Source organism: Castor canadensis, chromosome 2, assembly GCF_047511655.1.
Source record: "Castor canadensis chromosome 2, mCasCan1.hap1v2, whole genome shotgun sequence".
NCBI classification, from domain to species: domain Eukaryota; kingdom Metazoa; phylum Chordata; class Mammalia; order Rodentia; family Castoridae; genus Castor; species Castor canadensis.
In genome coordinates this window covers 41360680-41386839 of record NC_133387.1, presented here as the reverse complement: position 1 = coordinate 41386839, position 26160 = coordinate 41360680, and the positions used below count along the sequence as shown (strand labels likewise).

Below are 26160 nucleotides of genomic sequence, written 5' to 3'. Positions count from 1 at the left end.
GCAGTGAGGAAAAAAAGAACAAATAGAATTTAAGCAGACAGGTATATTATTTGATAACTAGTATTTACTTTTTCAAGATAAGAGTGACAAGTAGTTTCTATGAATAAATTATTTATATTTTGAAGTTCCTTTTGTCAAAATTTATGTATTTTTTAAAAGAAAGTTAACAAGTGCACTGTTTGAGGATCATACTACATTCTACTCAATACCAATCTTTATCAGCATTGATTTTTTTCAAGTCTTATCTTGGGAGACTGATGACTAACATTTCAAATTTTTTTTTTTTTGTTCTTCCTGGAATCCTAAGTTATTCTGTTCAATTTTCTGTAATACTATAGTGTAATTTTCTGTCTTTAAAGTGATATTTTTTTAAAGGAGGGTAGCTCCACATTTTAATAAGCTCAAAACTCTTAAGAAGTTTAAACTTTACTTGCAGCATTAAATTTTAAAAAAACATCCTATCCCTGAGCTAATTTTCCCTTGCTATTACTTCTCCTTGAACTCTCAATTTTGCTTAGCATTTTTTAATTGTGTGTGAAATCAGTGTAATTTCAATGACACTTGGGTTATTACCACTTCTTAGCAAATAATGGAAAAATTAACCTTAGGCCTTGCTTTCTTTTCTTCACCATGACAAGAGGTTAGCTTTCTATAACACCATTGTCTCTCCATGTTCAGGTGCAGCAGGGACAGCAAAATAAAAAAGGCTTCTTTGGGAACACAATGCATCTTGGCCCTGTTATCCAAGTGCAGTCCCTTCCGTCACCCCTCTAGCATTTATTTTTCATACAGTTATCGTATACTCTTATCTTTAAACATTTTGCATTTTCAGCATTCTTCCTAACCTTGCATTTTGTCCACTTTAATTCTCATCTTGCTAAAATTCTTCAAAATTTGGATGAGAGTGCAATACACTATTCCCATCATTTTTTCACTATGTATTATCATCGTCATGACCTCACTTCCATCCCAACTCAACTCAGATTCCATACTGCATTATTATTATTATACTATTAGTAGTAGTAGTACTCTTGCAAATACCTGTGGCTCTCTGACCCTCTCTCTCTTTCTTGTACTATTCAGGAAAAGATTTGACTCTAATTAAAAACAATTATTTTCCTCAATATTTCTTGCATTCAAGTGTCTAGATAAGCTAGAAAAACACTGGCAGCTGTGTTGAGCAATTTCTTCTTAAGTACATGGCTGAGTACTTTATTGGCTCAAAATTCTGAATATTACTAGCTTCCCCACTTTTTCACCTTTTTTTTGCTTTGTTTTTATTACTTTGGTTTGAACTCAGGGCCTACACCTTCAGCCACTTTGCCAGCTCTTTTTTTGTGTGGGAGATTTTTGATATAGGATCTTACAAACTATTTGTCTGTGTTGGCTTTGAACCATGATCCTTCTGATCTCTGCCTCCTGAGTAGCTAGGATTACAAGCCTGAGTCACTGGTGCCTTATCTTTCCTTAACCTCCCTCCCTCTCTCCTGACCCTTGTACTCAGTATATAAACTCACTGAGAGATTAGAAAAATCACTGAATGCCTCATCTATCTCATAACACTTATCTAAGCTTCCTTAGACTTTATCAGTTTGTAAATTTGTAAGGAGGTAAGTTGTTTTGATGACTGCTAAATGCTAATGTTTAGAATCATGTTTGGCATACTTTATATATTATGTGAATAATTCAAGAGTTTGTTTTTAAATAAAGAAAATATATTGTCTTTTGTTTTTAATAAAAATAAAATTGACTTAAAATAACTTAAAAAATAGAATCACATCTGGCACATTATAATTACTTAAAAATCATAGAATAAAAAGCAAATGATTGCTTTAAATTATATATATATATACACACACACATATATGACGTTTAATGACAAAAGGAAGCATTTTAAAGTTACAAACCTATCAGCAAATTCCCACTAAACAAAAATCAGTTCAAGATTTCTATTAGTAAGTTCGTCTATCATAATCTAAATGCTCTCCCTACATCAATACACCATCAAAGTCTTCAGAAAGATTGCTTTCGGCATGCCAAAATAAAGCATCTACCAGGCATTGACCACCATATGCAGAGTACTTTGCCTTTTGTATAGGAGCTTGTAGTTATCATAGATAAACAATATATCTATTAAACAATAGTTCACAAAGAACAGAGTATTTTACCATAGGTTATTTCATTTAAGCCATATTTTCCATAACCAAAGCTTGGAAAATTTAAGCATCTTGCCTAAAGGAGCCTAGCTGGTATGTGTCCAAGATTGGTGTCCAAATCAGTCTACTCACACTATTATATCATGTTTTTGTGGTACTGGGGTTTGAACTCAGGGCCTACACCTTGAGCCACCTCCACTAGTACTTTTTGTGTTAAGTATTTTTGAAATAGGGTCTTGTGAATTATTTGCCCAGGCTGGCTTCGAACTATGATCCTTCTGATCGCTGCCTCCTGAGTAGCTAGGATTACAGGTGTGAGCTACATCATGAAATTCTCCACTCATTTCTATGTCCCTAAACAGAAAGTGTGTCTGGCTATATATCAAGCAAGTTCAATTCACTCTGAAATTACTTGCTCCCATTCTCCTTTCTAACTTTATCTGCCTACTTTCTTATGCACACTCTGGGCTCCAGTGGGGCTATCTCCTTTGAAAACATACTTTTCTTATGTTCATCTGAGGCTTTCCTGACACCTCTGACCTTGATTTGTAAGTTATATGGTCCCTTCTTAAAAAAATATATTTTATACCTCCTTTTCAATAAGATTTTTCCTCAATATTTATTCTCACAATAATTCTTCTTGCCTCTCCTCTAGAGCTGTTTCCGTTTAACCACTAAATCTTGTTATTGAATCATGTAAGACTTACAATATCTGGTCTGTATACAAGAGTAGTATATTTTAAATGAATTTAAAAGCTTCCTGGAAGTCAGGGACTGTGTTTTTGTACAAGACTATCTTATTGCTAGTTACACAAACAGGAATCAATAACTAAGTGATTCAATAAGTATTTATGTATATGTACAAAAAATAATTTAGTTAACACATATGTAGCATTTACCATCTATTTATTCTCTCATCTACCTACTTAAACAGTTCCTCAGTTTTTTATTTTATAAATGATCAAACACAAAATAATCTTTTCTACTAGAAAAACCACACATTTAAAATCATGTTATTTGATTTTCAATTATGGTATTTTTATGAGTAAGATATTGCTTCTTTTCTTTTTTTAAAAAAATTTCCTTTCCAGACATATACACTGCATAACAAATGCTTTTGTAAGAACTTACAGTTGTAACTCAGTGCCAGTACATTTGCCTAGTATGTGTGAGGCATTGGGTTTGATGTCCAGTACCCCATCACCCCCAAAAATATGGACTTACAGAAGAAAGTTCATAGGCTATAAAAATGGTTCCTAACTCTTAAATATATTCTAGTTTCCCAAATTATTTTCAATAAAGGTCTAAAGAAATAAGATAGATTTATCTGATTTATTATTTTTATGAGTGACTACTCTAGAATCAGTTTAATGAAAATTTCTTTGCCTTTTTGTTTTATTTCTTTTAAATACTTTAGACTAAGTCAACTTTTATTCTACAGTACTGTAGACAATACAAAGAAATATTCAACATAAGGAAAAGACAAAGTATTTTTTGCACTTTTAAATATTTTACTTAAAATTTTGTTAAATTCTTAATTTGGATATAACTAACATGTTTAACATGTAGGTAACATATATTTTGGAATTATTAATAAATTACCTCATCTCATTCTGATGCAAAATGTAAAGTACTAAAACATCAAAAATACAATTTTCAAGTGCATCAATTCCATGCAATGCATAACTTGTTTCACTAAAGTGGTGAATAACCAATAATTACCATAGAAACACTAGCCTACAAGATTGTATTCTCTATTGCTGATTATTACCAAACCAAACAATATTATGTTTCATATGGCTCTCAAGAAAATAAAGTAATAAGAGAAAAAAGTCTAGAAAGAAATCATATAAGAACACTGCTTTATTAGTAAGTTTATGCCATTAACATTTTTAAAAAGCTAATACTTATAACTCCTACCCCTCCAAAAAACTACAGAGAACCATAAAAGACTTTGAAAATGAAAAGTTTTTATTCTTGCTCAGTTTGTGGTATAACTTTATTTGATATTTCAAGTGTATTCAATAGCAAAAGCATAAAAAGAAGCATGTGGAGGTGGTGGCCCATTCCTATAACCTCAGCACTTGGTATGTAGCAAGGAGGAGGATCAAAAGAAAGCAGATAGGCCTGAGTCCTGATAAAGTAGCAGGGAGGTAGGGATAGTATAGCAGAGAGATAAAACCTGAGAAATCTGAACACAAGGAAGGTCACATAACATTGGGGAAGGGGAAAAGTTACATAGCACTAGGTAAAGTAGCCTATAGTAGTAATATAACCATTTATGGATTAGACCTTGCTCTTTTTTTCCTGTAACCTGATTGCAAGGGTATATAAGGTGAGACCCCTTTGTTCTTGGGGCTCAGCCTTTGGACATGAATCTGCGGGGCCTATGCTGGCAAAATAAAACGTTGCTTCCTGCTAAATTGCATCAGTGTCTCGTATCTCAGCTAGCAACTTCCCACAACAGGTGGGAAGTTTCCATAATTCCAGACCAGCCTGGGCAATATAGTAAGAACATGTTTCAAAAACAAACACATACACAAAAATAAGCTTATGTTCCAGGTTTACAAAACATGTTAGAAAACACATATTTGTTAATGGAGAGATTATTGTAAGGGATGACTATATAATTGTTATGTTTCCTTCTAGATAACTGCTATTATTAAGTCTATACATTTTGCCTGAGAAACCTTACTGAGATCCAGTTTGAAGAATTAATTTAGTTGAATAGTTCTTGTTAAAAGGAGAAAGGCTCCTGGGAGTTAAATAATACAGACTTGTGATTATTTTGCAATAAATAGTCACATTTAAATATAAATGTTAATACTTAAAACACGTTTTATGTATTAGCATTTATGTATAAAATGTTAATCACACTGTAAAACAATGTTATTAAAATTACACTATCTGAAGGATTTAAATACATTTTAGCAGTTGTAATAGTTGCTTTTTAAACTAGAAGTTGATTTTTAATGGATCTTTCTAGGGAGAGCAAAGAAGCACAAATAAAATGAAATCATAAAGGAAATTTAAGAAACACTATCTCTATATGTTGGGAGAATAAAATAAGGAATAAAAGATAATGTCATTTGTGATGCTGAGAGAAAATTTCCTCAGCTTTGTACAAGTCACCCAGAGAATATCGTTACTTTCTCAGCAGCAACGAGAAAAGACCCTATCCTGGAGGGTGAGTAATGAATTATCAAGGCTCTACCAGGACACTTTTATGTCCATAAATCACAAAAGCAAAATCTAACCAAATTGGGAACAAATACTCAACCTGTAATGCCTCATGACACAGTTAGTGTTGGCAGACAATTTAACCTTTTTCTCTTTCCTTTGTTCCCATCCTGGGGCCACATGCTTCAGTAAATGTGGCTTCACCCTATTTCTTGCCATTAAGTTGGTACAAAGCCATGTGTACTAATGAGATCATTGTCTACTCTTTTCAAAATTTAGAAAACCAATATGTGTTCTTTCAGACTTAATGAAAAATAAGAATTATTAATAGCCTAGAATTCTTATAATTTGATCCGCATCATAAAATTTCAAGCCAGTTTTTGGCGTAAAACTCACTACCTGTCAAATACTCTAAAATAATGTTATTTCTAGAAGGAAACCAAAATTTTATGGCATTCATGCCAAACCTGAATTACACAAGACTTGCAAACATCGCTCTGCCAGGAGAATTTGGAAGTCCTGTGGGATGAATTTTCTGGTGAAAGGTTTTCAGAACTCTGCAGACCATACCTTCTTTACAGGAGGAAGGGCATGGTGTCCAGTCACTATATGGTGTCACAAAACAGTCCTTCCTACAAGGAAGCAGACATGGCCTCACTGTCTCAGGCCGAAGGCTTTCAGGACACCTACAAAAAGCAAAAGAAAATTATTCAGCTTCTGTAGTAAGACAGAAAACCATGTAATTTCATTTCCTTAGAATTTACATTGCTAAAACTGCAAAACAGTCATAAGTCTATATTATTTAACTCCCAGGAGCCTTACTACCTTTAACAACTATTCAACTAAACTAATTCTTTCAAACCGGACCTCAATAAGGCTTCTTAGGCAGAATGTGTAGATTTAAAAATAGCAGTTATAGTATCTAGAAGAAAATATAACAACTACACCACTCCCCTTACAATAGTTTCTCCATTAATGAATGTGTTTTCTATTATAAGTAATTTCATGGGAAGTCAAATTACCAATTTAAGGACTCAATTCAATAACTTTGTCTAATTAAATAGACTTATTGGCTATTTTAACTTTCCAGGTTGTTCTACACTTTCTTTTTTTTATAAAATATTTATCGAATGAAAGTAAAGTTATTCTTTATACAGTATCTGTCAAAAATTTTGTACAAATAGCTAATATTTCATAACAGATAATAAAACAATAAAAGTGTAAAAACCATTATGATAAACAATTCTGCTTCTTAGCTAGTTTCAAGTTCTTATATCTTGTTATTATTCATGTTTATATTTTCAATTTTTATTTTTGTCCATAGTTTTAACTTGTGAGATTTAAAATATTTTAATTTTTTTATAAGCTGTGGCATCTTTTTTTTGAAGGAGAAATAGTAGCTAAATAAAATAAAAATAGTTAATCAATAATAAATTGGCAGATCAGTAACAAATAGGCCTTTAAAATAGTCTACATGGGAGAAGCCTTGCTATTTTTGCAGGTCAAGAGAGATTATCTTCTATCAAATAAGTGAGTCAGATTTTCAGAACTGAACTATAAGTGATAAAAAACTGAGTGAAAAAAAAACCCATCAATCTGTTTCCCATAATTTATTTGTAGTATTTTGCTGACACTTCGTTTTTGATATATATTATAATAATGTCTATACATCCTTTCTCATACACATATATCATTGTATTTAATTCTATATATACTTACTGTCTTTTGTCTTATTTTTTAAAAATTAGATTCATTTGGAAGTGGATTTTAAAAACATATGTAGGATTCAAAATTTGAAAAAAGAAATACTCTCCCTGATTTATGTTAAGTATAAATTTGGATTTTCCTAATTGCTATACTGTGCAAAGTTATGGTTGACAAAGAAATTTAAATGTGATCTTGAAGTTGATGTACTGCTACAATTTAGATTTTAAATGATTAGAACTATAATTTAAGTTGCACTTCTTAAACCGGACACATCTTATGGCAAATCTCATATATAATCCAGTTAATTCTTTGATGACTTGAAATCATTGGTCAGTAATTATTATTGAATGCACTCCTTTTCAATGAGGCAATTTTATAATTTTAACACTAGGAGGGCATTGCTCAACTGCATGATCTTTAGATATTAGCTGTAAGTAAATCAATGGAATTTACAATGTTATCATTGACAACCTCCAAATATCCTTTTTGTCTAGAAATAGCCGCAGCAAGATATTTGGCGAACTGTGGAGAACAAAATTACTAACAACAAAGTCATTAAAGAAACACACAAAGATAAATTATACAGCCTAGATTACGTCCAATAAAATGAATTCAGACTTCCTTCGGTGAGGCAATTGGTTCAGTCAACATGCTCCTTTTCTTCCTTGTACTGTTTGTATTTAGTGTTTGTGGTTTAAATCAAGGAATTGATTTCCCCCTCAAATCTTATTCAAGGTCAAATTAAACAGATGTGATAGGAGTTGAAGTTTGTTACTTGGGAGGATAGATAAGATCAATAACATTGATTTTACCATCACACAGTAATCTATTTTATTAAGAGGAGTTTAAAACAAGGTTTCTATTTGCATTTTTGTTTCAAATGACCAGTATTGGAAAGCATTCATTGAATTTAACCTAGCATTTAGGAAGAAGGGCAAGAATATTTTCTTTTGAATTCACAGTACTTGGCTGAATGTTCCAGAATTTTAAAGGGCAAGTAAATCCATTTGACTTAGTAAATCTATAGATGTATCCAGGTCATTGAATAAAAACTGCAAAGGCAAAGCAAATGTTTAATAGATTATTGTGGTGGCCTGACATGGGGTTTTAGGATACCCTTCCTACCAAATGATTTAATAACGTTAAATCCAGCAGGGTGTGTTCACATGTAAGCTTGTACACATGTACAGCCATCACCCAGCAAAAATATTTTATAATATGTGTGAGGAAAGTGTCACCAGCAAAGTGATTGAAATGTGATTAACTGTAAAACAGGTAAAAGAGTGAGGTTCTCTCTCTCTCTTTTCTTTTTAACATCAGTATAAACTCTCATCCTGCACCATGAGGGGCTGGTCGTGAACCTCTCTAGTGAATATTTCTATCTCTGTTCTCATTTCAGCAAGAACCAGGACCCTTCAGGACTGGCGACTTTCACTTTTGCTGTCACCACCACTGAACGGCAATTCACTGCACATTGATTTCTCAGGTCAGATTCATCACAACCTTAGCATAATTTTTTTAAAAACATTGGTTTGGGGCTGCCCATTCAGCATTTGGAATGTTTTCTCAATTTATTCAAATGTCTTTTGGCATATATTTTAATATGTTTTCAAATTTCAAATGATACTTACAAAGTGTGGGGCTAAATATCTCTAATATCTGGAACCCTGGTCAAACAAAAATAAGTCAGAATGTGATTTTATTTATCTCCCTGGAGTTTTCCAGGCATCAGATAAATTATTCTTATTTCCTTGGATCCCTAAGAAGTATCTTTAATTCTTAAGAAAAAAGTAACAATTTTAACATTTATTGAGTACATTAATATTTTTTCTCATTAACTACTTTCATTAGACTTTGAAAAGCAATGCCAGAATTAGGTAGGAAGCTTAATATCATGCAATATTTGGCCACTTGGCTTATATGAGACCTCATTTACATCCATGCAAAAGCTGGGTGGCTTCAATTTTTAGGTTCCACATGTCTAAGACAATTTGAATTTTTTAAAAAAACATTGTGATTATGTTATCTAAGTTTCAAAAAGTAAAATAGGTTATTCTCCCTTCAAAGGAGTATATGTTTTTATTTGATTTATTAATATTCCTTAGGAACTGATCACCCGAGTTCCAGTGATGCCACTACTTTTTTTTTCCTCAAAAGGCACATGTAGTATGTCAGCTCTCTGGTTCTTTGTCCTCCCCTCTAGCAACTAGTTTGCCTTGTTATTACAGTATTCTTAGCCACCATGAGACACTGATAGCTTTTACACTTATCATAATACACATCCTATCCCAAGGCTCTCTCTTGAGTAAATGACTTACTCATTTTTAACCACTGAAAGATGTAAGATTATCTTCAGTATTTTTGATATATTATTTTCTAGAGGAAATGAAAGGCAGATTATAGAGGACAATTATCCAATTAAAGTAGATTGGCAGCCTGTGCAGCCTACGGATGTACAGGTCATGGATGACATGCAGTGTTAGGACTGTATACTGTTGTTATTGATCAGTCAGGCCTGGAGCAGGCACTTCTTTCACTGTCTCACCAGCTTAATAAAAGCAGAGTGCTACCATAAAACAGAAACTGGGTACCAGATAGAAAAATTTCTATAGAATTTATGGCTCAGCAGCTGACATTCAAAACAAACAAATCTTACTCTTGAAGACAGGTATGACAAGCATCAAAATGCTCCATTTCATGAAGCAAGTAAAGCCTGAGCCAATCCTCTGCATGGCTGACCACAGGATTTACTGTTGTCATTCTGAAGTCCTTACTTTTTGGGTCCTACTTGGCCCACGTTGACGCGCACACAGATGACTTTTCGTGTCTGCATGCCAACAGAGCACGAGGTCTCTCCATTCCAAGTTGTAGTCGTGTTGAAGGACAACACTGAGGTGTCCTCAATGCACTGGCCCCAGGGACCAGTTTGCCAGTGGTACACAGTACAAGGATGCTCATTACAGCTGCGCACCTCTTGCAAAGCAGTGCTGTTGGGACAGTGAATTCCACCTGTAAAAATGGACAATGATAGCTCATTAGAAATAGAGTCAATAGTAACCTTACCAGTCTCTGTTCCTTGGCATTAACACGGTTAACAGCAATGATACCTACCAGTTACTGAGTACGCAGTATGTTATAAGCACACTGCTAAGAAGGCAAATTACATATTAATCTTACCTGAGGTGGCATGAGCTAACTTAAAATGCATACCATGTGATATATATAACACTTGATTTTGAAGAATACGTAGGACCTTAAAGGGAGTCCATTTCTATTTTTCTGGAGAAATTGAACACGGAGTTCAATGAAGCCCATGTGGTTGCTAACCAGAAGAAACAGGCACATTAGACTCTGGATGAAGGAAATTGAGTATGTTTTAAAATATTTTCCCCAAAATTGCCAGTCTTAATTACAGGCTTTTAAATACTGCTTAATTTAATGTATTAGGTTTTAGAACAATTAGAAACAGGAATGTTAACATTGAATGACTACTTTATGATCTTCCAGCATTATTGGAAAAGCCACTGAGTAATGATAATATGACATTTCTTCAGATCTAGGATGTCATTGGCTGTGTAATGCACCATCACTTTGTGTGTCCTAAAGAAAAAGAAATAGTTGCAATTTAAGCAATCATATAATGCTTTTTGCTCAATTCCAATTGTTTGTAAGTTTGAGATAGCTTTCTGTGATTTAATTACATGTTTTTTTAAAAATGTCACTCTTTGCATACATTAAAGGAAAACTATTCCAAAAGTTCTGTGTCTTCAGAGTTCAAATCTTTGAGTCAGTTTTTAATTCAGTCATGGAAGTTTGTGTTCTCCTACATAATACCTTCATCTGTGACATGAAAGATGTTGGTGATACAAGATTTTTTATGAAAGAATTCTTCTTTATTTCCAGAATTATGTTTCTGAATACTGGTATTTGTCTACAGGTTTTGATTCTGTTGCAATCTTAATTTCTCCAGAAGGTGCCAATGAAAATCTTAAGCAAGCGACTAGAATGTATCTTCCTTCCTTGAATGGCTTTCAGCTGCTTTTGATCGCCTAGTTTTCGAGGTGCAGATTGGTATTTCCAGCAAGAACAATAAAGTTCATATATACAAGCAATGATAACTATATCATAACTGTTGGTTGGCCACAATGATTTAAAAATGTATACAATGTAAGATGAAATAACTCTAGGGTTGTTAGAGGGCAAGACGTGCATTTTTAATCGATAGAATACAGTGTGGGAGTTATCATTCTTGAACTCCTTTTTACATGTTAGCTCCACTGTAAGTTCTTTATAAGTGGGGCCTCATTTTGTGCCCATAACTGATATGAGTTAAAACATATTAAGTGGATCAGCCCAAATGGCGTGACTACTATAATTAGAGGGAATTGAAGATCCCATTTTCTTGCAACTGTGCTATTTCTGTTGCCAATTATGAAAATAAAGACTTACATTGTTAAAGGTAAGAACTTGTTGATCATTTTATTGACAATCTGATGCCTGTGGACACACCCATAAATCTCTTAGGTTTAAGGACACCCCTCTATTCAGCAAAAATGTCAATTGGAAGTTTACATGACAACTTAATATCAATTTAGAATCATTTTTGCAGTGTTGAGTTGGTCTCAACATCAGAATAACTTGCACTAAGCACTATTTCATTAACGTTTCCTGCTTCATGAAAATGAAAACATCTGTCACAGTGTATATCCTAACTTCCACCATACAGCTTGATGACCCTGGCAGTCTCACAAAGAAGTTCAGGATTTGAAGAGAAAAGAGTCCTAAAACACGCTAATTGGATTGGGAAGAAGTAAGTGAGTGCTCCTATTTTCAATTCCCTGAGATGCTGGGTTTATTTAATCTTAACTCTCAAACACCCATTAATTATAGATTTTATATATATGTAATTATTTTAACATTTCTTTTATACTTAAGGCTAAAATTATTGATTTACACAAAGCATATTCCTTTCCCTACACTACTTTCACTGTCAGTATAAGCTATTTAAAATTTCATTTTAAAACTCTGTATTGTTTTTGACATTGGAATTGACTGGTTGGCTTTGGGGGAAAATGATAAGAAAAACTTCCACAACATCAGCATAATATGTCAAGGAACTGCAAGAGAACTGTTAAGTTTAGAGACAGAAAGGCTATTTGTTTTCTTGCCCTAATTCACAGTAAAGCTACAGCAGCAGTTTGGATCTGATGTCAGTATCCTTGCACAGATAAGCCCTTATGTGGTCTCAAATATAACAACAATATGGCTTCCTTGAAAGTGTGGTCTTGAGTAATAAGTCATTCTAGCATTGTCCTGTTGTTTGGGGAATAATTTTATGACAGAAAAATTGATAAATATAATATTGAATGTATCTATTATTTATGGGAAGATCTAATTCCAGACCTCTGGTAATATTTCTGTAGTCCTGGGGAAATTATAAAATTTGACCTATGACAAAATTAGCAATAAGTGTATTATTTTTTTAAATCCTTCTACATACAAAATATAAGCTTTGTATCAATACTACTATTTAGATTTTCTATCATTCCATCAAAGAGAAGGATTTAAAATTCTATTATATAAGTAAACTTCTATGTTCATATAAATTAATAACTATTATGTAAAACTCCTCTCTTAGAAATGAAAGGATGACTTTTCCATCCCATTTCAACCCCATAAAATATTTGTTAGGATGCATTTCATCAAAGCTATGGTGTTGCTGGTTCTGGCATTGGTGTCCTTATAGTTGATTGTGATAGATTTTTAAAAAGAACATTCTTCTGAACAAGTACTCAGTATACAGGTATTGAGTGTAATGTGTAGTGTTTATCTGGATGCTTCAAGTGACCCAGAGGGGTTAGTAATAGCTTTGGCTTCTCTAAATGATATTATAATATGGTTGGAAGAGTAATGGGTGATGGGTAAGACAAACACATAAATAAGTATGATTCTACATGGAATATAATAATTATGTAAGAAAGGCAATTAGTATAATTAGCATGGAGAGAAGGTTCCATTACTTTTTGGAGAATGAAAAATATCTTAGGTAGAAGGACATATGGAGATAAGTTTTAAATTTTGAGAAGCAGAGTTCTGAGAAGGAAGAGAAGGAAAGGAGAATTTTACCTTAGCAGAAGAAAAGATAAATAAAAGCAAAGGCATGCCAGCAGGTATGACTTTGGGAATTACCAATATTGATGCAGTCATTTAGAGTATGGAGTTCACGCAGCAAAGTCACTGGCAACAAGGATAAGGAAGGGGACTGGGCATACATTATGAAGAGGCTATGAAGTGCTTGTAACATTGCTTGTTGCTGTAGCCAAATCCTTTTGGTAGTAGGCCATGCTGGGTGAAATGCACCTTGGCAAGGTACTTTGGGAGAAGTGAATCACAGCATTAGCTTCAGAGCATGCAGGGGATTCTGCTGCCACATAGCCCCATTTCTCCTTTTCTCCTTGCAGATAGAGGTAGAAGACTTCCCACTGTGTAGCTTATATAAGTCCTGGGTGGGAGACTTGTAGGGACATACTGAAATAGAGTTCCCCTTTCAAGGTCAGTAGTGGAAGAATGGGAAGTGCTAGTATTTTTTTAGAAATCAGAATTATACATATATATATATATACATACACTCACACATATATACATACTGGATCCTGGGTTCCTCGAATTCCTCTAGGAAATATGAATCATTCCTGATTCTTAGAATTAAAATTAGTTAGCTGTAAAAATTAAATTATGTTAAAATATAAATATTAATCTCCTCCATCATTTGTATTATAAAATGATTTTTGAAGATGACTAATTATTTGAGGAAAAGTTGGCACAGTTCTACTTCAATCTGCATCCATTCTTTCTGTGCATAAAGGCATATTGGTATTTGGCAGCTGAAGTTATACACCAGGTCATTCTGAACTTTGCAAAAATAAACCTTCTCTCACTTTGTAATTATATGATGAGAATTAATGGAAGTTGTTATTTTGAACAAGTTTTTCCTTTTTAAATGAAATTTGTTGAGGGGTTCAATTATCAAGAAGGCTAAAAACCTAAAATCAATTTTTAATATTGGGTTATATTCAACATACCACTCATATTAAACACATGCCAAATTTAAGTATAAAAATTGCTTCCTTTTAGAACTTCCTAGCATAACCTTAAAGTAACTTTTGGGATAAATACTATAGTTTACTCAATACAAGGAAGATTCTTACCTCAAGGGAAAATTGCAAATTTTATTTAACCAGAAAAAGTAGAAAGTAACAGACACACACACACACACACACACACACACACACAAACATATACACATATGCACACACACAAAGGCTTTTATATATATAAAGAATTACTTTTGTCTTCTCCAGTATTTTCACTCTAGTTGCTACAAATTGTAATTTGCTTTCCCAATGAAAATTCAGTAAGAAGCACTTTATGACTATTTTTGTCTATGCCTAATACTAGGTTAAATAATGATACTCAAGATGGTGTAGAAAGTAATTTTATATCAATTCATTCTATTATTTTCTTTTTCAGAAAATTTTGAACTAATATCTGAATTATACTAATATTAATATATGATAGTATTAATTAATATATACAAGTACTAATATTTTTTCCTGAACCATGTAGAATAAGTTGATGAAATGATGCTCATTACCTTAAATATTTTAGTGTGTATTTCCTATAACAAAGGCATTCTCCTACACATAAACACATTCAATATTTAAAATCAGGAAATCAGGTTATCCACACGATTAATTATTACTATCTCTCCTCAGGCCCCATTCAAGTCTGCCAGCTGTTCCAAAAGATAGTTCATAACACAAGGATTTAGCTTAGAATCAAGTGTCACATTTAGGTCTCCTGTTCATTATTAGTCCCTTTCAATCATTGTCTTTCTTTAATTTTTATACTTTAGACACTTTGGAAGATTATAGGTCATATTTCAGTCAGGTTTGTCTGTTTTTTTTTTCTGGTAAGATTCTAAATATGGATTTTTTTGCAGAATACCATGGAAGTAATGTCTTGTTCTCATTGTATTGCATTGAGGACAAGATTTTGATTTGCTCCATTACTGATGATGCTAACATTGATCACTGGATTAAGACTAAGTGTTGTCTGTCACAGTTTTCCAAAATGAAGATACTTGAGACTATGTAAATATAATGCTCTTCATCAAACTTAAATTAATTAATTAACTAATTAATTCAAATGAATTCACGTCTTCTTATTTAATGGCTTATGATTTGTTAGGATCGTTGTTATTTTGGTATTCACATAGTTTGCAAATACGACCAGTGGGAGACTTTTCAAGCTGGCTTATGCTTCTGTGGGCTTTTGACACATTCTCTTTTTCTTTACTTTCTAGCACATTTTTCTACCCCGGCTCTGGAAGCAGCCATTTCTCCAAGGAGTCACAGTCCTATAACAGGGTCTTAGAAGTTGCTTTTGCTAAATGCATTGATTCCTCGCTTGGGTCTGCGGATGCCCAGTGGATAACTAAAAGCAAGCTAAGTATCTCTCCTCCATTCTGAATCTGTCTCCTTTTGCTACTCTAACCTTTGGGCCAGATTCCTGCTCAGCTCTTCGCCCATATTAATCACTTAAGGAGTGTCTGCCTAAAAACTGATAATACAAGGTTAATTGGCACCAAATTTACCTAACTTCTGTTGACCCTCTTTAAGACTGAAGGCACCAAGAAAAGAGTAGCTATATTTTCAAGATTCTAGGAAGATTCCTTATATACATATCACTCCAGGATGGGACTCTCGCTCCTTAAGCAGAAGCAATTACCCTATGACCTTAACTGAGACTATCCTCCTAAACATAGGAGCAATTATTCTAGAATGGAAACGAATTTTCCCCTTAAGCTAATGGAACCAAATTTTTCCCTTAAGCTATAGCTGTCTGGTCCTCATAGAACCAGACAAGAGACAATGATAACCAGACTACAGTTTGACCAAAACCCTTTAATTATGCATACCTCTTGCTCTCTGTGCAAATTATTCCCATTTAAACCTGAAGCTCATGTCAGTAGCCCCCAAAATAGGACTGAGGATGCCTGCTAGTCCCCAGGTCTTCCTGGCATAAGCTATACTGATTAAAACTCCTTTTCCTACTTCATCATTACTTTTTTTTCTATTTGATTTTGGGCAAGGGGCTGGGCCTAGCTCTTTGGGAGTCCCTGGCCTCAGGTCCCCCTCTGGTCTAGGATACCAACACTGCTTTCTTTTACTGGAGAATGGTCTTAGAAATCAAGATCTGGGAGTGGTAGAGCACATGCTTAGCATGCACAAATCCCTGAATCTATCCCCAGCATGTGCAAGTGCACACACACACACACACACACCAAGATCTGAGTGCCATATGCACTTAGTGCTGTTGGAATCTTGCTGTTTCATGTCTTTTCAGTGAATATGGCAAATACTACTTGATAGGTACATAATGCTATATAACTATATCTACATATTCACACATGTTTATATTTACTTCTGTATCTGTCTGCCCCTGCCATCTACATTGCTGCATCCACAGGTGCACGCTTTACCATACTTGTGCTCTGACACCCTACAGTAACCATTTCATGTTATAGAAACTTTCCACACCTCTGCCTGGCTCTGAATCTTCACACTGCTGAATGTCCTGATGACATTTGACCAAAGATAAGGGAAGAACAGGTTGCAACATTTATTTTGTAAATCCAAATGTGCTTTGCACATGGACTTGTCCTCTAAGTTAGCACATCAGAAAAATGTATAATTTCATGTCTAAACACTTCACATGTCATTTTCCTACTGTGGCATTTTCCTTTAAAGTTATCACCATAATTTTCCGATCTATTGAGAACTAAGAACATTTATGACATTCAAAAAGCACTAATTTTGAGGAAAAATTATCCAATTTTGTGTGAAATAGTGAAGTGCTATCTAATTCACAGGAAAACAAAATTGAAAATTTCTTGCAGATGTAGTTCTTAACTCATTCAAAAAACAGCTTATTTCAAGTAAGAAAAAAATATTTTTCAATGTCCAGCAAGTAATAGATATTCAATAAATGTTTTGAGAAATAAATTCTCATTAAATATTTGATACAATTATACCACTTTTTGTAAACATTTTTAATGAAAACGCATAGCTCATTCTGTACTGACATAGCTTCCACCATGGTTTCTATTTAAAATTACGTTTTGAATATATGCCCTTATGATTTATTGCATAAACATCTGTAATTTTCCAGCATTACTTGAGTATGATGCAGCTACTAGATGTAATTAAAAGTTATCAAAGTCCTACCCTTTCAAATTGAGTGAGTGATACATATCAAAGGGCAATTACAAATTTCTTCCTTTAAAACATTTCATGACCTTTTAGTGTGAAGCATCGTGTCTACAGAAATAACGATCCGTCGAGTTTTTGCAAGCATAGCAAAATCCTTGCCATGAAACCCAGGGGTGAAAAGTCACTCATTACTAGTCATACAGCAAGTGTCTGCAGAGTATAATGGATTTACAGGAGGCAGGGTGAACACAGATCTAATTTTAATGAAGTGTAAGACATAATCTGAGCTGATAGAGTTTGAAGTCTGAATATAATCTATACGAGGATAAAGTTATTGTTTTACAACACAAGAAACTTAATTTTCTTTCTAAAAGTTTCTATTTTGTGTATGTGTGTGTGTGGGACTGGGGTTTTGAACTCAGGGCTTCACAGTTGCAAAGCAGGCACTCTACCGCTTGAGCCAAACCTCCAGTCCCAGTCCATTTGCTTTTTATGTTTTTATTTTTTGGCGATGGCAGGGGGTCTCATGAACTATTTGGCCAGGCTGGCTTCCAACCTCAATCCTCCTGATTTCAGCCACCAAAGTAGCTAGGATACAGGTGTGAGCCACAGACCCCAGGCTAATAGAAACTTTTTGTAACAAGAAGTTATATTTATATTAAGGTAACAGGAAAACATTTTTGGATCTTAGGAAGAAGATTCTAAAATTTCCCATACTCTGACAATTTTTACATGTAAATTTTTTTGCTCATGAAAACACTCATGTTTAAGGTCACATGTTTGCACAGTTATTTCATACACAAGCAGTAAGTTTGGTTAAATCAGAATAATATCAGGTACTTATTACTAAAGTACTTCATTAACAGAGGAATTCCCTTGAAATTGATTTATATGTGGGGGTTAATAGAATGCTCAGTACAAATAGAAATCATTGTTTATCAGTGATAAATGTAAAAAAGAGAAGGGATAGTTAGCTTGATAATATTTCAATACTGTATCTATATTCCTGAGACTGAATATGCCTGTGAAAGAGTTTGATTTACTTCTATGTTTTCTTTACTCCTGTGCTTTTTTCCCAGAATGACAACTGTTACATTATCTCACACAGCAATACAAAGGCAAAATTGGCATTTGGATATTAACCTGAGAGACAACTACTAAGAGCCTTGTATTTCTTGGCAATAAGACTTGCAGGTGAAGTTTGAATATGTGACAAACTTGCTTTATTCACCCAATAGGGTGAAGTGATTTAAAAGCAACATATTTTAAAAGTGAACATAATCAATGTATAAGACCTGTGGATCTCAGAGCCTGTGTTCACAAACATTAATGGTAGAAAATGCATGTAAATTTCATACAAGTTATAGCCATGCTGGTGTTGATGTAAAATAAATTTTCTTATTGAACATATATGGCTATTTTATGAGATGTTAGAATGTGATTTCAAAGGGTAAAACTTACTGCTAAAACAGAGGAAAAAAAATCAGTGAAATGTCTCAAATTTGGGGAGCTATTTTCAGATTTTTTTCCCCCCACAGGTTTAAGATTTTAGAGGGAGAAGAGCTTGAATTACTAGGAGAATGGAAAAAGATAAAATGGTTTTATTTTTAAGTCTTTCCTCCTTTACTAAAGATCCATTTCAAGATCTTTCATCTTAAAATTAAACAGAACAGAATCAAACTGCCCATCACATCAACAGATATTAAATGTCCTTTGATTGTTGTATTTCTATTAGTTAATTTCATAGAGTATCACCTTATTCAGGCTACACAAAGTAAAAATAAATGTTGCCAATTTCCCAAAGGAACCTAAGTGCTTCTGAAGCTGGTGGCCTTACCTTCATCACCTGAATAGGCCAGGATGGAGCGTGCTCGTATCTGTTTCCCTTCTGTGGTTTTCCCTGAGCAGGTGTGTGAGCAGGAGGACCATGAGGACCATGCAGTAAGCACACAGTCCTTTGGACATGGGGCATCACAGGCCACAGGAATAGGGAAGATGGCATCTCTGCATAGCTGTCTGTTCACTTCTTCTCCTGGGAAAGACATAACCACCAACAGTCTTTCACTGTTAGATTCATGTAAAATGGGCAACTGAAACCAGAGGGATACCCTCATAAGTTAGATGACTTCTCTTTTGTTCTTAATTGAAAATAAGTTCAAAAGAAGGAATGCTACCATTGCCAGATGTTAAAAGAACACCAGAAACCCCCTAACCTCCACATCCCTAAATAAATGAGGCTTCTTTTATTATCAAAAGCACAAATATATAGATCAAACATATTGCTGAAACTATTTTTATTCTATGCATACCTGTCTATGCATGATTTTTACAAATATAATATCAAGTTGTAATAAAAGAGTGTATCTAAAAGATGTTCCCCTCTTTTACTTCTTCATTGATGAAGCATGATTTACAAATAAACATGCTTTTATGAACCACCTCAGGGCTATCTTTATAGATGTGCTTGTGTTTCCCAACAAAGATATTTTTGTACAAGTGGCCACCCCTTTCTTTTATTAAAAAATATAGTTTGTTTAATGGAAATAGCCAGGAAATGTAAATGATAAGATAGCAATACAAAGCAGTGCTTAAACTTAAGGTGGTCACATGGAGAAGAGGAAAAGAAGACAAGACAACCATAGACAGAAATAAGATTGTGTCACTTCAGTGCTTAAAAGTCATCAACAGTATCCTATAGCTTCTCAGATAATGACCAAATTTCTTAAATGTTTATAAGACTTCACTTAACCTGGCTCTTGTTCCTTCCTGGTCTCATCTCACTCCACTCTCTTCATTTGCCCTGAAGCTCTAGAGATTAGGAAAAAACTGACACTACTTTAGTGGGTCCAGTAAATGAGAAATAAAAAGGCATATGAAAAAGAAAATGTTGTTGCTGTTAATAAATGCTGAAGGTAATCAAAAGAATTATGAATAACTAGCTGAAAAATGAGGAAAAGTGATAAAAAGTCCGAACTCTATTTGCTTAGTTAGTTAACATAGTGTGCTGAAGAGGTCACTGGAACAGAATGAAACAATATACACTACAAGAAGGCAAAAATTATTCTACTATTTTTCCATTGAATATAAGCATAATTCTGGATGAACATAAAAAAATTGTGGTCTTTACATTAAGTGTTCAGAGGAGAAAGGTTACTGACTGTGCCATTCTTTTTAACTCTTCGGCAAGTAACTCCAAGTTATTTCTCACTGATGGGTTAGGAGCAATGATTTAATACCCACTCCTTTATCCATATATTTCAAAAACAAGACAGAGGATCAGAAATCAATTGGAAATGCTCTAAAATGTTAATAGCTACTACTATGCAGACCTTTCATCATTAGAGAAAATCAGAAGTCAATTGAAATGCACTTATGTGTTAATAGCTGCTAGTTTGCAAGGTCTTAAATCATTAGACTTCCACACTAGTATGTGGACTCAAATTACAATTGAGTCAACAGTCATTGAGTCATTGTTCAGAATTGATCTCTGACTGGGTCTGATCTCTGGAATCTCTCAAATTCTGTTTGCATTAACTCTGGTGTTTGATGTATATCACAGTAAAACAGTATGAGAGATAGATATATAAGTAGGTAAATAGAACAAAATCATGATTGTATAAAGCATTTCATATTTTATGATTTACATAATAATATGACTGTTTTTAACTAGGCTTTTTCTTAGTGCAAGGAGGCTTTGAATGAATCTTCTTTCCTTCACTGCTGTCTTTTTATTGTAGGATTTACCTTTCTCATTTTTGTTTCCAATATTGTGTGGAAAGTAGTTTGGGACTGCAACCTCTAGTTAACAAGAGTTACGGTTTTATTTCTTATCTAGTAAGTTACCCAATCACTTCTACTCAGAAATATTTAACTTATTCTGCAGCAATTGAGTTTGCCACAAGTGTGCTGTCAGATTAGGATGCATAGTGTGATGGAGGATTTGTTGAAGTGTAAACCAGAGGGACTTATAATTTTGGTCTTCCTTGCTTTTCAAGTTCCTCTTCTCTCACATTAGTCCTTTCTCATCTTGCTTTGCCTAGGCAGGTGTACTTTCTTGTAGGCATGTTCCTTCACCAGAAAGCATACCTGAATCCTCACTGGTGCTGTTCAGACTATGTCAGATCCAACTTCTGAGGCTTTCCTGGTGACTTTTGGAGTCATTTGCCGGTATGAGCTGTTTGTCTCTCTCTAGCTCTCTGATCTCTTGGTCAAAACTGTCTCATACTCACATTAGGCACTCCTTTCTAGTCATTAGCTTTTTTCCCTTTCCTTCTACCAACAAAGCTCACTGCTAAGGAATTTTGTACTTTCTCCCTTTTGTATGAAAATGTTACATCTTTCTATACAGCAGATGGTCCTCAACATTCAGGTTTCAGTTCAATTTTCTGCTTCTGAAAAGCAGTCTTCATTGATCAAATATATTTCCACAGTACTAGCTTATTTTCATCATAGCTAATCACAACTAGAACCTATTCCAATTAGTTACAAGTTTATTGTCTCACCCTACCACTTTACCTTCTTCACTTTACTTTCTTTACTTTACACTTAGAACCTAGATCTCTGCCTGATGTGAAGTAGGCAGTAAATCAGTTTTGTTGCTGTTGTTAAATGAACAAAGGAACTACTTGAGAGGCATAAATAAGGAGGATTGCAGTTTAAGGACAGTCTGGGCAAAAAGTTAGCAAGACCCCATGTCAATAAAAAGCTCTCCATAGTGATTCACTGCTGTAGTTCCAGATACATGGAAGGCATAGGCAGAAAGATCATGGTCTAAGGCCTGACCCAGGCAAAAACATGAGACCATAACTGAAAAATAACGTAAAGCAGAAAGAGTTAAAGGAATGGCTCAAGTGGTAGTATGCTTGCCTAACAAGTGTGAAACCCTGAGTTCAAACTCCTGTATCACCAATAGAAAAGTAAATAAAATAAATTAACAAATAAATTTTAGGTTGTTGTGCCAGGAAACAGAATGTTGGTCTAGGCATTGGACCAAGTACTATATTTGGATTCAAGTACTGTTTTTCCTAAATTGTCATGCCTTTGAATTCTCTAGGATCTTGCTAAACACATCTTCAGGGGTCAGGCCATACAGGCAGCACCTGAGTTTGCTGGAAATGGGACTTCTCATTAAATCATAATCTGTGTTTAAAAAATATCTCTAGGTGGTTTGTATCCATGTGGAATGTGAGACATGTATGTCTCTAGTGTTTTTCTGCATTTGTTTTCTTCTGATTTGATTAGAACTTCACTGCCTATGACAGGGCAGCTGCTTAAAACAAACTCCTCTGGATTCAAAACCCAGTGTCAGCAGCTTATCTGGGATCTGTTCCTATGGAGAGCTCTGCATTCCTAACATCTATGTGGTCAAAACACTTGTTCATGGAATAGTTACTGAACACTCATTATATGTCAAACACTATCTTTGGATGTTGCATACATCATCTTAAATTCTCAGAATAGTAATTGGACATAGGTATTAATATTTGCTTATTTAATTCTTGGTACCGAGGCTTGAACCCAGAGCTTTAGTCATGTTAAACACATTCTTTAACATTACCTCATTTTTTTTTGACAGTATTAGGGTTTGAACTCAGGGCCTGGGACTTGGCAGGCAGGTGCTCTTGAACTACACTCCCAGTCCTTTTTGTTTTATTTTTCAAATAGAGTCTTGCATTCTTTTGCCCCAGCCTGCCTGGACACAATACTCTAGTTTACACCTGTTGCATAACTGGGATGACAGGCATATCCTATCACACCCAGCTTATTGGTTGAAATGTGGTCTCACTAACTTTTGCCTGGGCTGGCCCAGCATCATGAACCTCACAATCTCTGCCTCCCAAATAGCAAGGATTACAGGTGTGAGCCACTGTACCGGACTCCAACTATCTATTTTCTTACTTCAAAGGAAATTGACACTCAACAAATTGAAGCTACTTATCTTAAACAGAAGTTTTGTAACAGGCCCCTAGAACTTGGAATACATTTTCAAAAATTCTTTTTCAGCTTCAGTTCCCACTGGGAAATACCATGCTCAGAGTGAAAATGGGCCACCCCCAAATCCCTGGCCCTTTGTCCAGGAGAAAGACTGTCTCCCAATTCTTGTAACTGGGGTCTAAAGCTAAACGTATATATGCATATTACCTGACTTTTGTTTTATCTTTTCTGTAAGTTATAACACTGCTATGGGCAAGACAGAGACAATTTCTTTTGGTTAAAAGTGTAAACAAATTCATTTTTCATCTATATATACTGTCATTTCTCTCAGTGTGGGTAAGTGTTCAGTTTCAGAGCCAGCTCTTAGGACCAGGGGTATCTGGTAACAGTTTGGCTAAAGGAGAAGAGACATTAGCCAATTCCCAATCAATCTTTTAAGTGGTTTGGTGGTAGGAAGAACTCTAGACAACAAGGCGGTTAACAATGGATGAGTCATTGTTTTCAAACAAGTGAAGAAATAGGCACTCTAGTCATTTCTCAACAAAGTGACGCATGGTACCAGCCACACACTTTCTCAGAAACAGCATGTGTTGTTGGTACATGCAGGGCTACATGTTTGGCTCACAGCCATTGAACAACCGCAATGCATCTCTAAATGCAGAATCATCCAAATCTTTGACTTTGTTGCAAGAAATACTTTAATCAACTTGACTAATTGGAATCCTTAGGAACTCTTTTCTTTTTAAACTAAATCTCCAACATTTCTGAAATAAGTCATCTGGGAAACGCTAGGCAAAATAAATAAACGAATGAACAAACAAACAACAAAAATCTTGCATCCTTGGCTATCATAGGCAACTCCACAACTTGTCATCGCCAGCCACTTCGTGAGGCTCTTCCTATTATCTTACTTTTGATATAAGAAGTGATACTGGATATAAGGTCATGTTAGAGTAACAGAAAATAATTTCATCCCTTTTCATTTCCCTCCTACTTGTTTTTTATTGATAAACTTTATTTTGATTAGATAAATATTGTGTTGCATGGCATTCCTTCAGAGTGTATATGAATGTAAGATAAACACGCATAGATCCAAAGATCAGATTAATTTATACACTTCTATGCTGAGAAATGGGGATTTCACTGCCGAGCACTTCAGAAATTCCACTTTTTTATATCAACTGCCCTACATTTAGGACATATTCAACCAGCAGATGTCATCATGGTTGGGTCACTCGAGAACTGGTTATCCAAGCGTGTGTCCCATTAATCTGGGGGACACATCCACTTACCACTCCTAAGCTGGAAGCAGTTCTGCCAATGGTGCAGGCACAGGACAGCGCAACTTGTTTTTCTTCTATAGTTTGTCTGCAGACAATTTCTTAGCTAGATTCCAGTCACAATGTCATCATATTTCAAATCTGTTTCATGCTTACCTTTGCGTATTAAATATACTATCTTTTTTGCCATACATTTGATAGCATGAATAATTTCAAAGGATTGCTTTATATTTACATAGCTCTTTTTTTCCGTCACAAAACTCTGGAGAATTTAATTAAACCTGCAGAAAGGTATATTTTGTATGAAATATATAACACAGAAAAAAGTAAATGGACCGTTGCCTTCATTTTACAATGTATATCTTACTTTGAAGCCTTAACTGAAACATATATGCTCTAAAGTTGTTTGTGATATTTATGCAAGAAGTTGACATAGAAAATGAAATCACTTGAGTTTATTTTTTGTCAACTCAAAATGAGATATAATTTATCTTCTTTTATAATTGTAATTTTAAGAATGCTTTCATAATTCATCATTCTAATAAAAAAGAAACATGCATTTTGACATCATTAAAGCAACCCCCAAATTTCTCCTTGTTTTGTCTGTTTTCACCAGACTCTTCACAAACTCTTACACACTATCCATTTTCATTCTACTGTGTCTCCTATTATCAAAATAAGAGATGTGAACATCTGCTTAAAGTAATTACACTAAAAATCCACAAATATGCCCATGGAAGTAAACAAAATGAGAATTGAGATCTTAGTATGGATTTTTTTATTTGTGTAAAATATACACTGAGAGCTTATGGCATTAAATGTGCTAGAGCTTAAATTAAATATAAAAGATAAACCATAGTTTATCAAAGCCTTTACAGTTTTAATCAAATTGCAAAAGCAATACATTAAACATACTAATTATATGTTAATACAAAGCACTATGTTGTTTTAGCATCATTCCCTAGATACCTCTTGAATTATTCTGATTTCTTTTTAATTATAGAAATGTGTAGCTTTTATGGTTGACTTGTATTACAGGAGCATTCTGTGCAAGGCATAGCCATTAAAAAATTGATACTCATGGATATAAATGAATTGAAAGGTATGTAAGCAAAAAGGAGACCTTAAATCAGAGAGGAACCAGAGGCACACCAAGATCAAAAAGCACACTTTTTAGGGGTCTTTAATATTGTAATCTGGGGATTTTGGTTTCTCTTACCACACCTATCAAACTCTATAGGAACCCTGAGAATTACTGACTTGTTGCTGTCTTTATATTCTTTAGAACGAGTCTTAAAAGTCATAATGTAGTCTTATTTACATATTTACTTATTTATTATGCATTAAAACTTTAAAAAGGAACTAAAATGGGGAAAGAATGAAGTCTCATATTTGCCTTGATCTTTCTAGAAGCCATTTTCACATAACCTTACCTGAATTCTGTAACAACTGTAGAGTATTCAAGTCCAAAATCACTCTACATTCATTGAAAAAGACCCAGCAGTTGAGCCTTAAAATTCTTTTTTCATTCCCTTTTTGGAAGGGAAACTAACATCTCTTCATGTTAAATGGAAAGTTTCCAAGTCTTCTCTTTTTTCTTTTTCTTTTTGTTGTGCTGGGGATTGAACC

The 26160-nt window shown here is 34.3% G+C and overlaps 1 protein-coding gene across 1 annotated transcript in view; it reads right to left on the bottom strand.

The window, feature by feature from the left end:
* Thsd7a (thrombospondin type 1 domain containing 7A) overlaps positions 1-26160 on the bottom strand; it is a 398347-nt gene that overhangs the window by 82409 nt on the left and 289778 nt on the right. Inside the window, exons 7-9 of the mRNA XM_074064652.1 lie at positions 19155-19349; positions 9818-10052; positions 5907-6022 (exon numbers count right to left, since the gene is read on the bottom strand). Of these exons, the coding sequence (XP_073920753.1) occupies positions 5907-6022; positions 9818-10052; positions 19155-19349 (546 nt within the window). The remainder of the gene's footprint in view (positions 1-5906; positions 6023-9817; positions 10053-19154; positions 19350-26160) is intronic.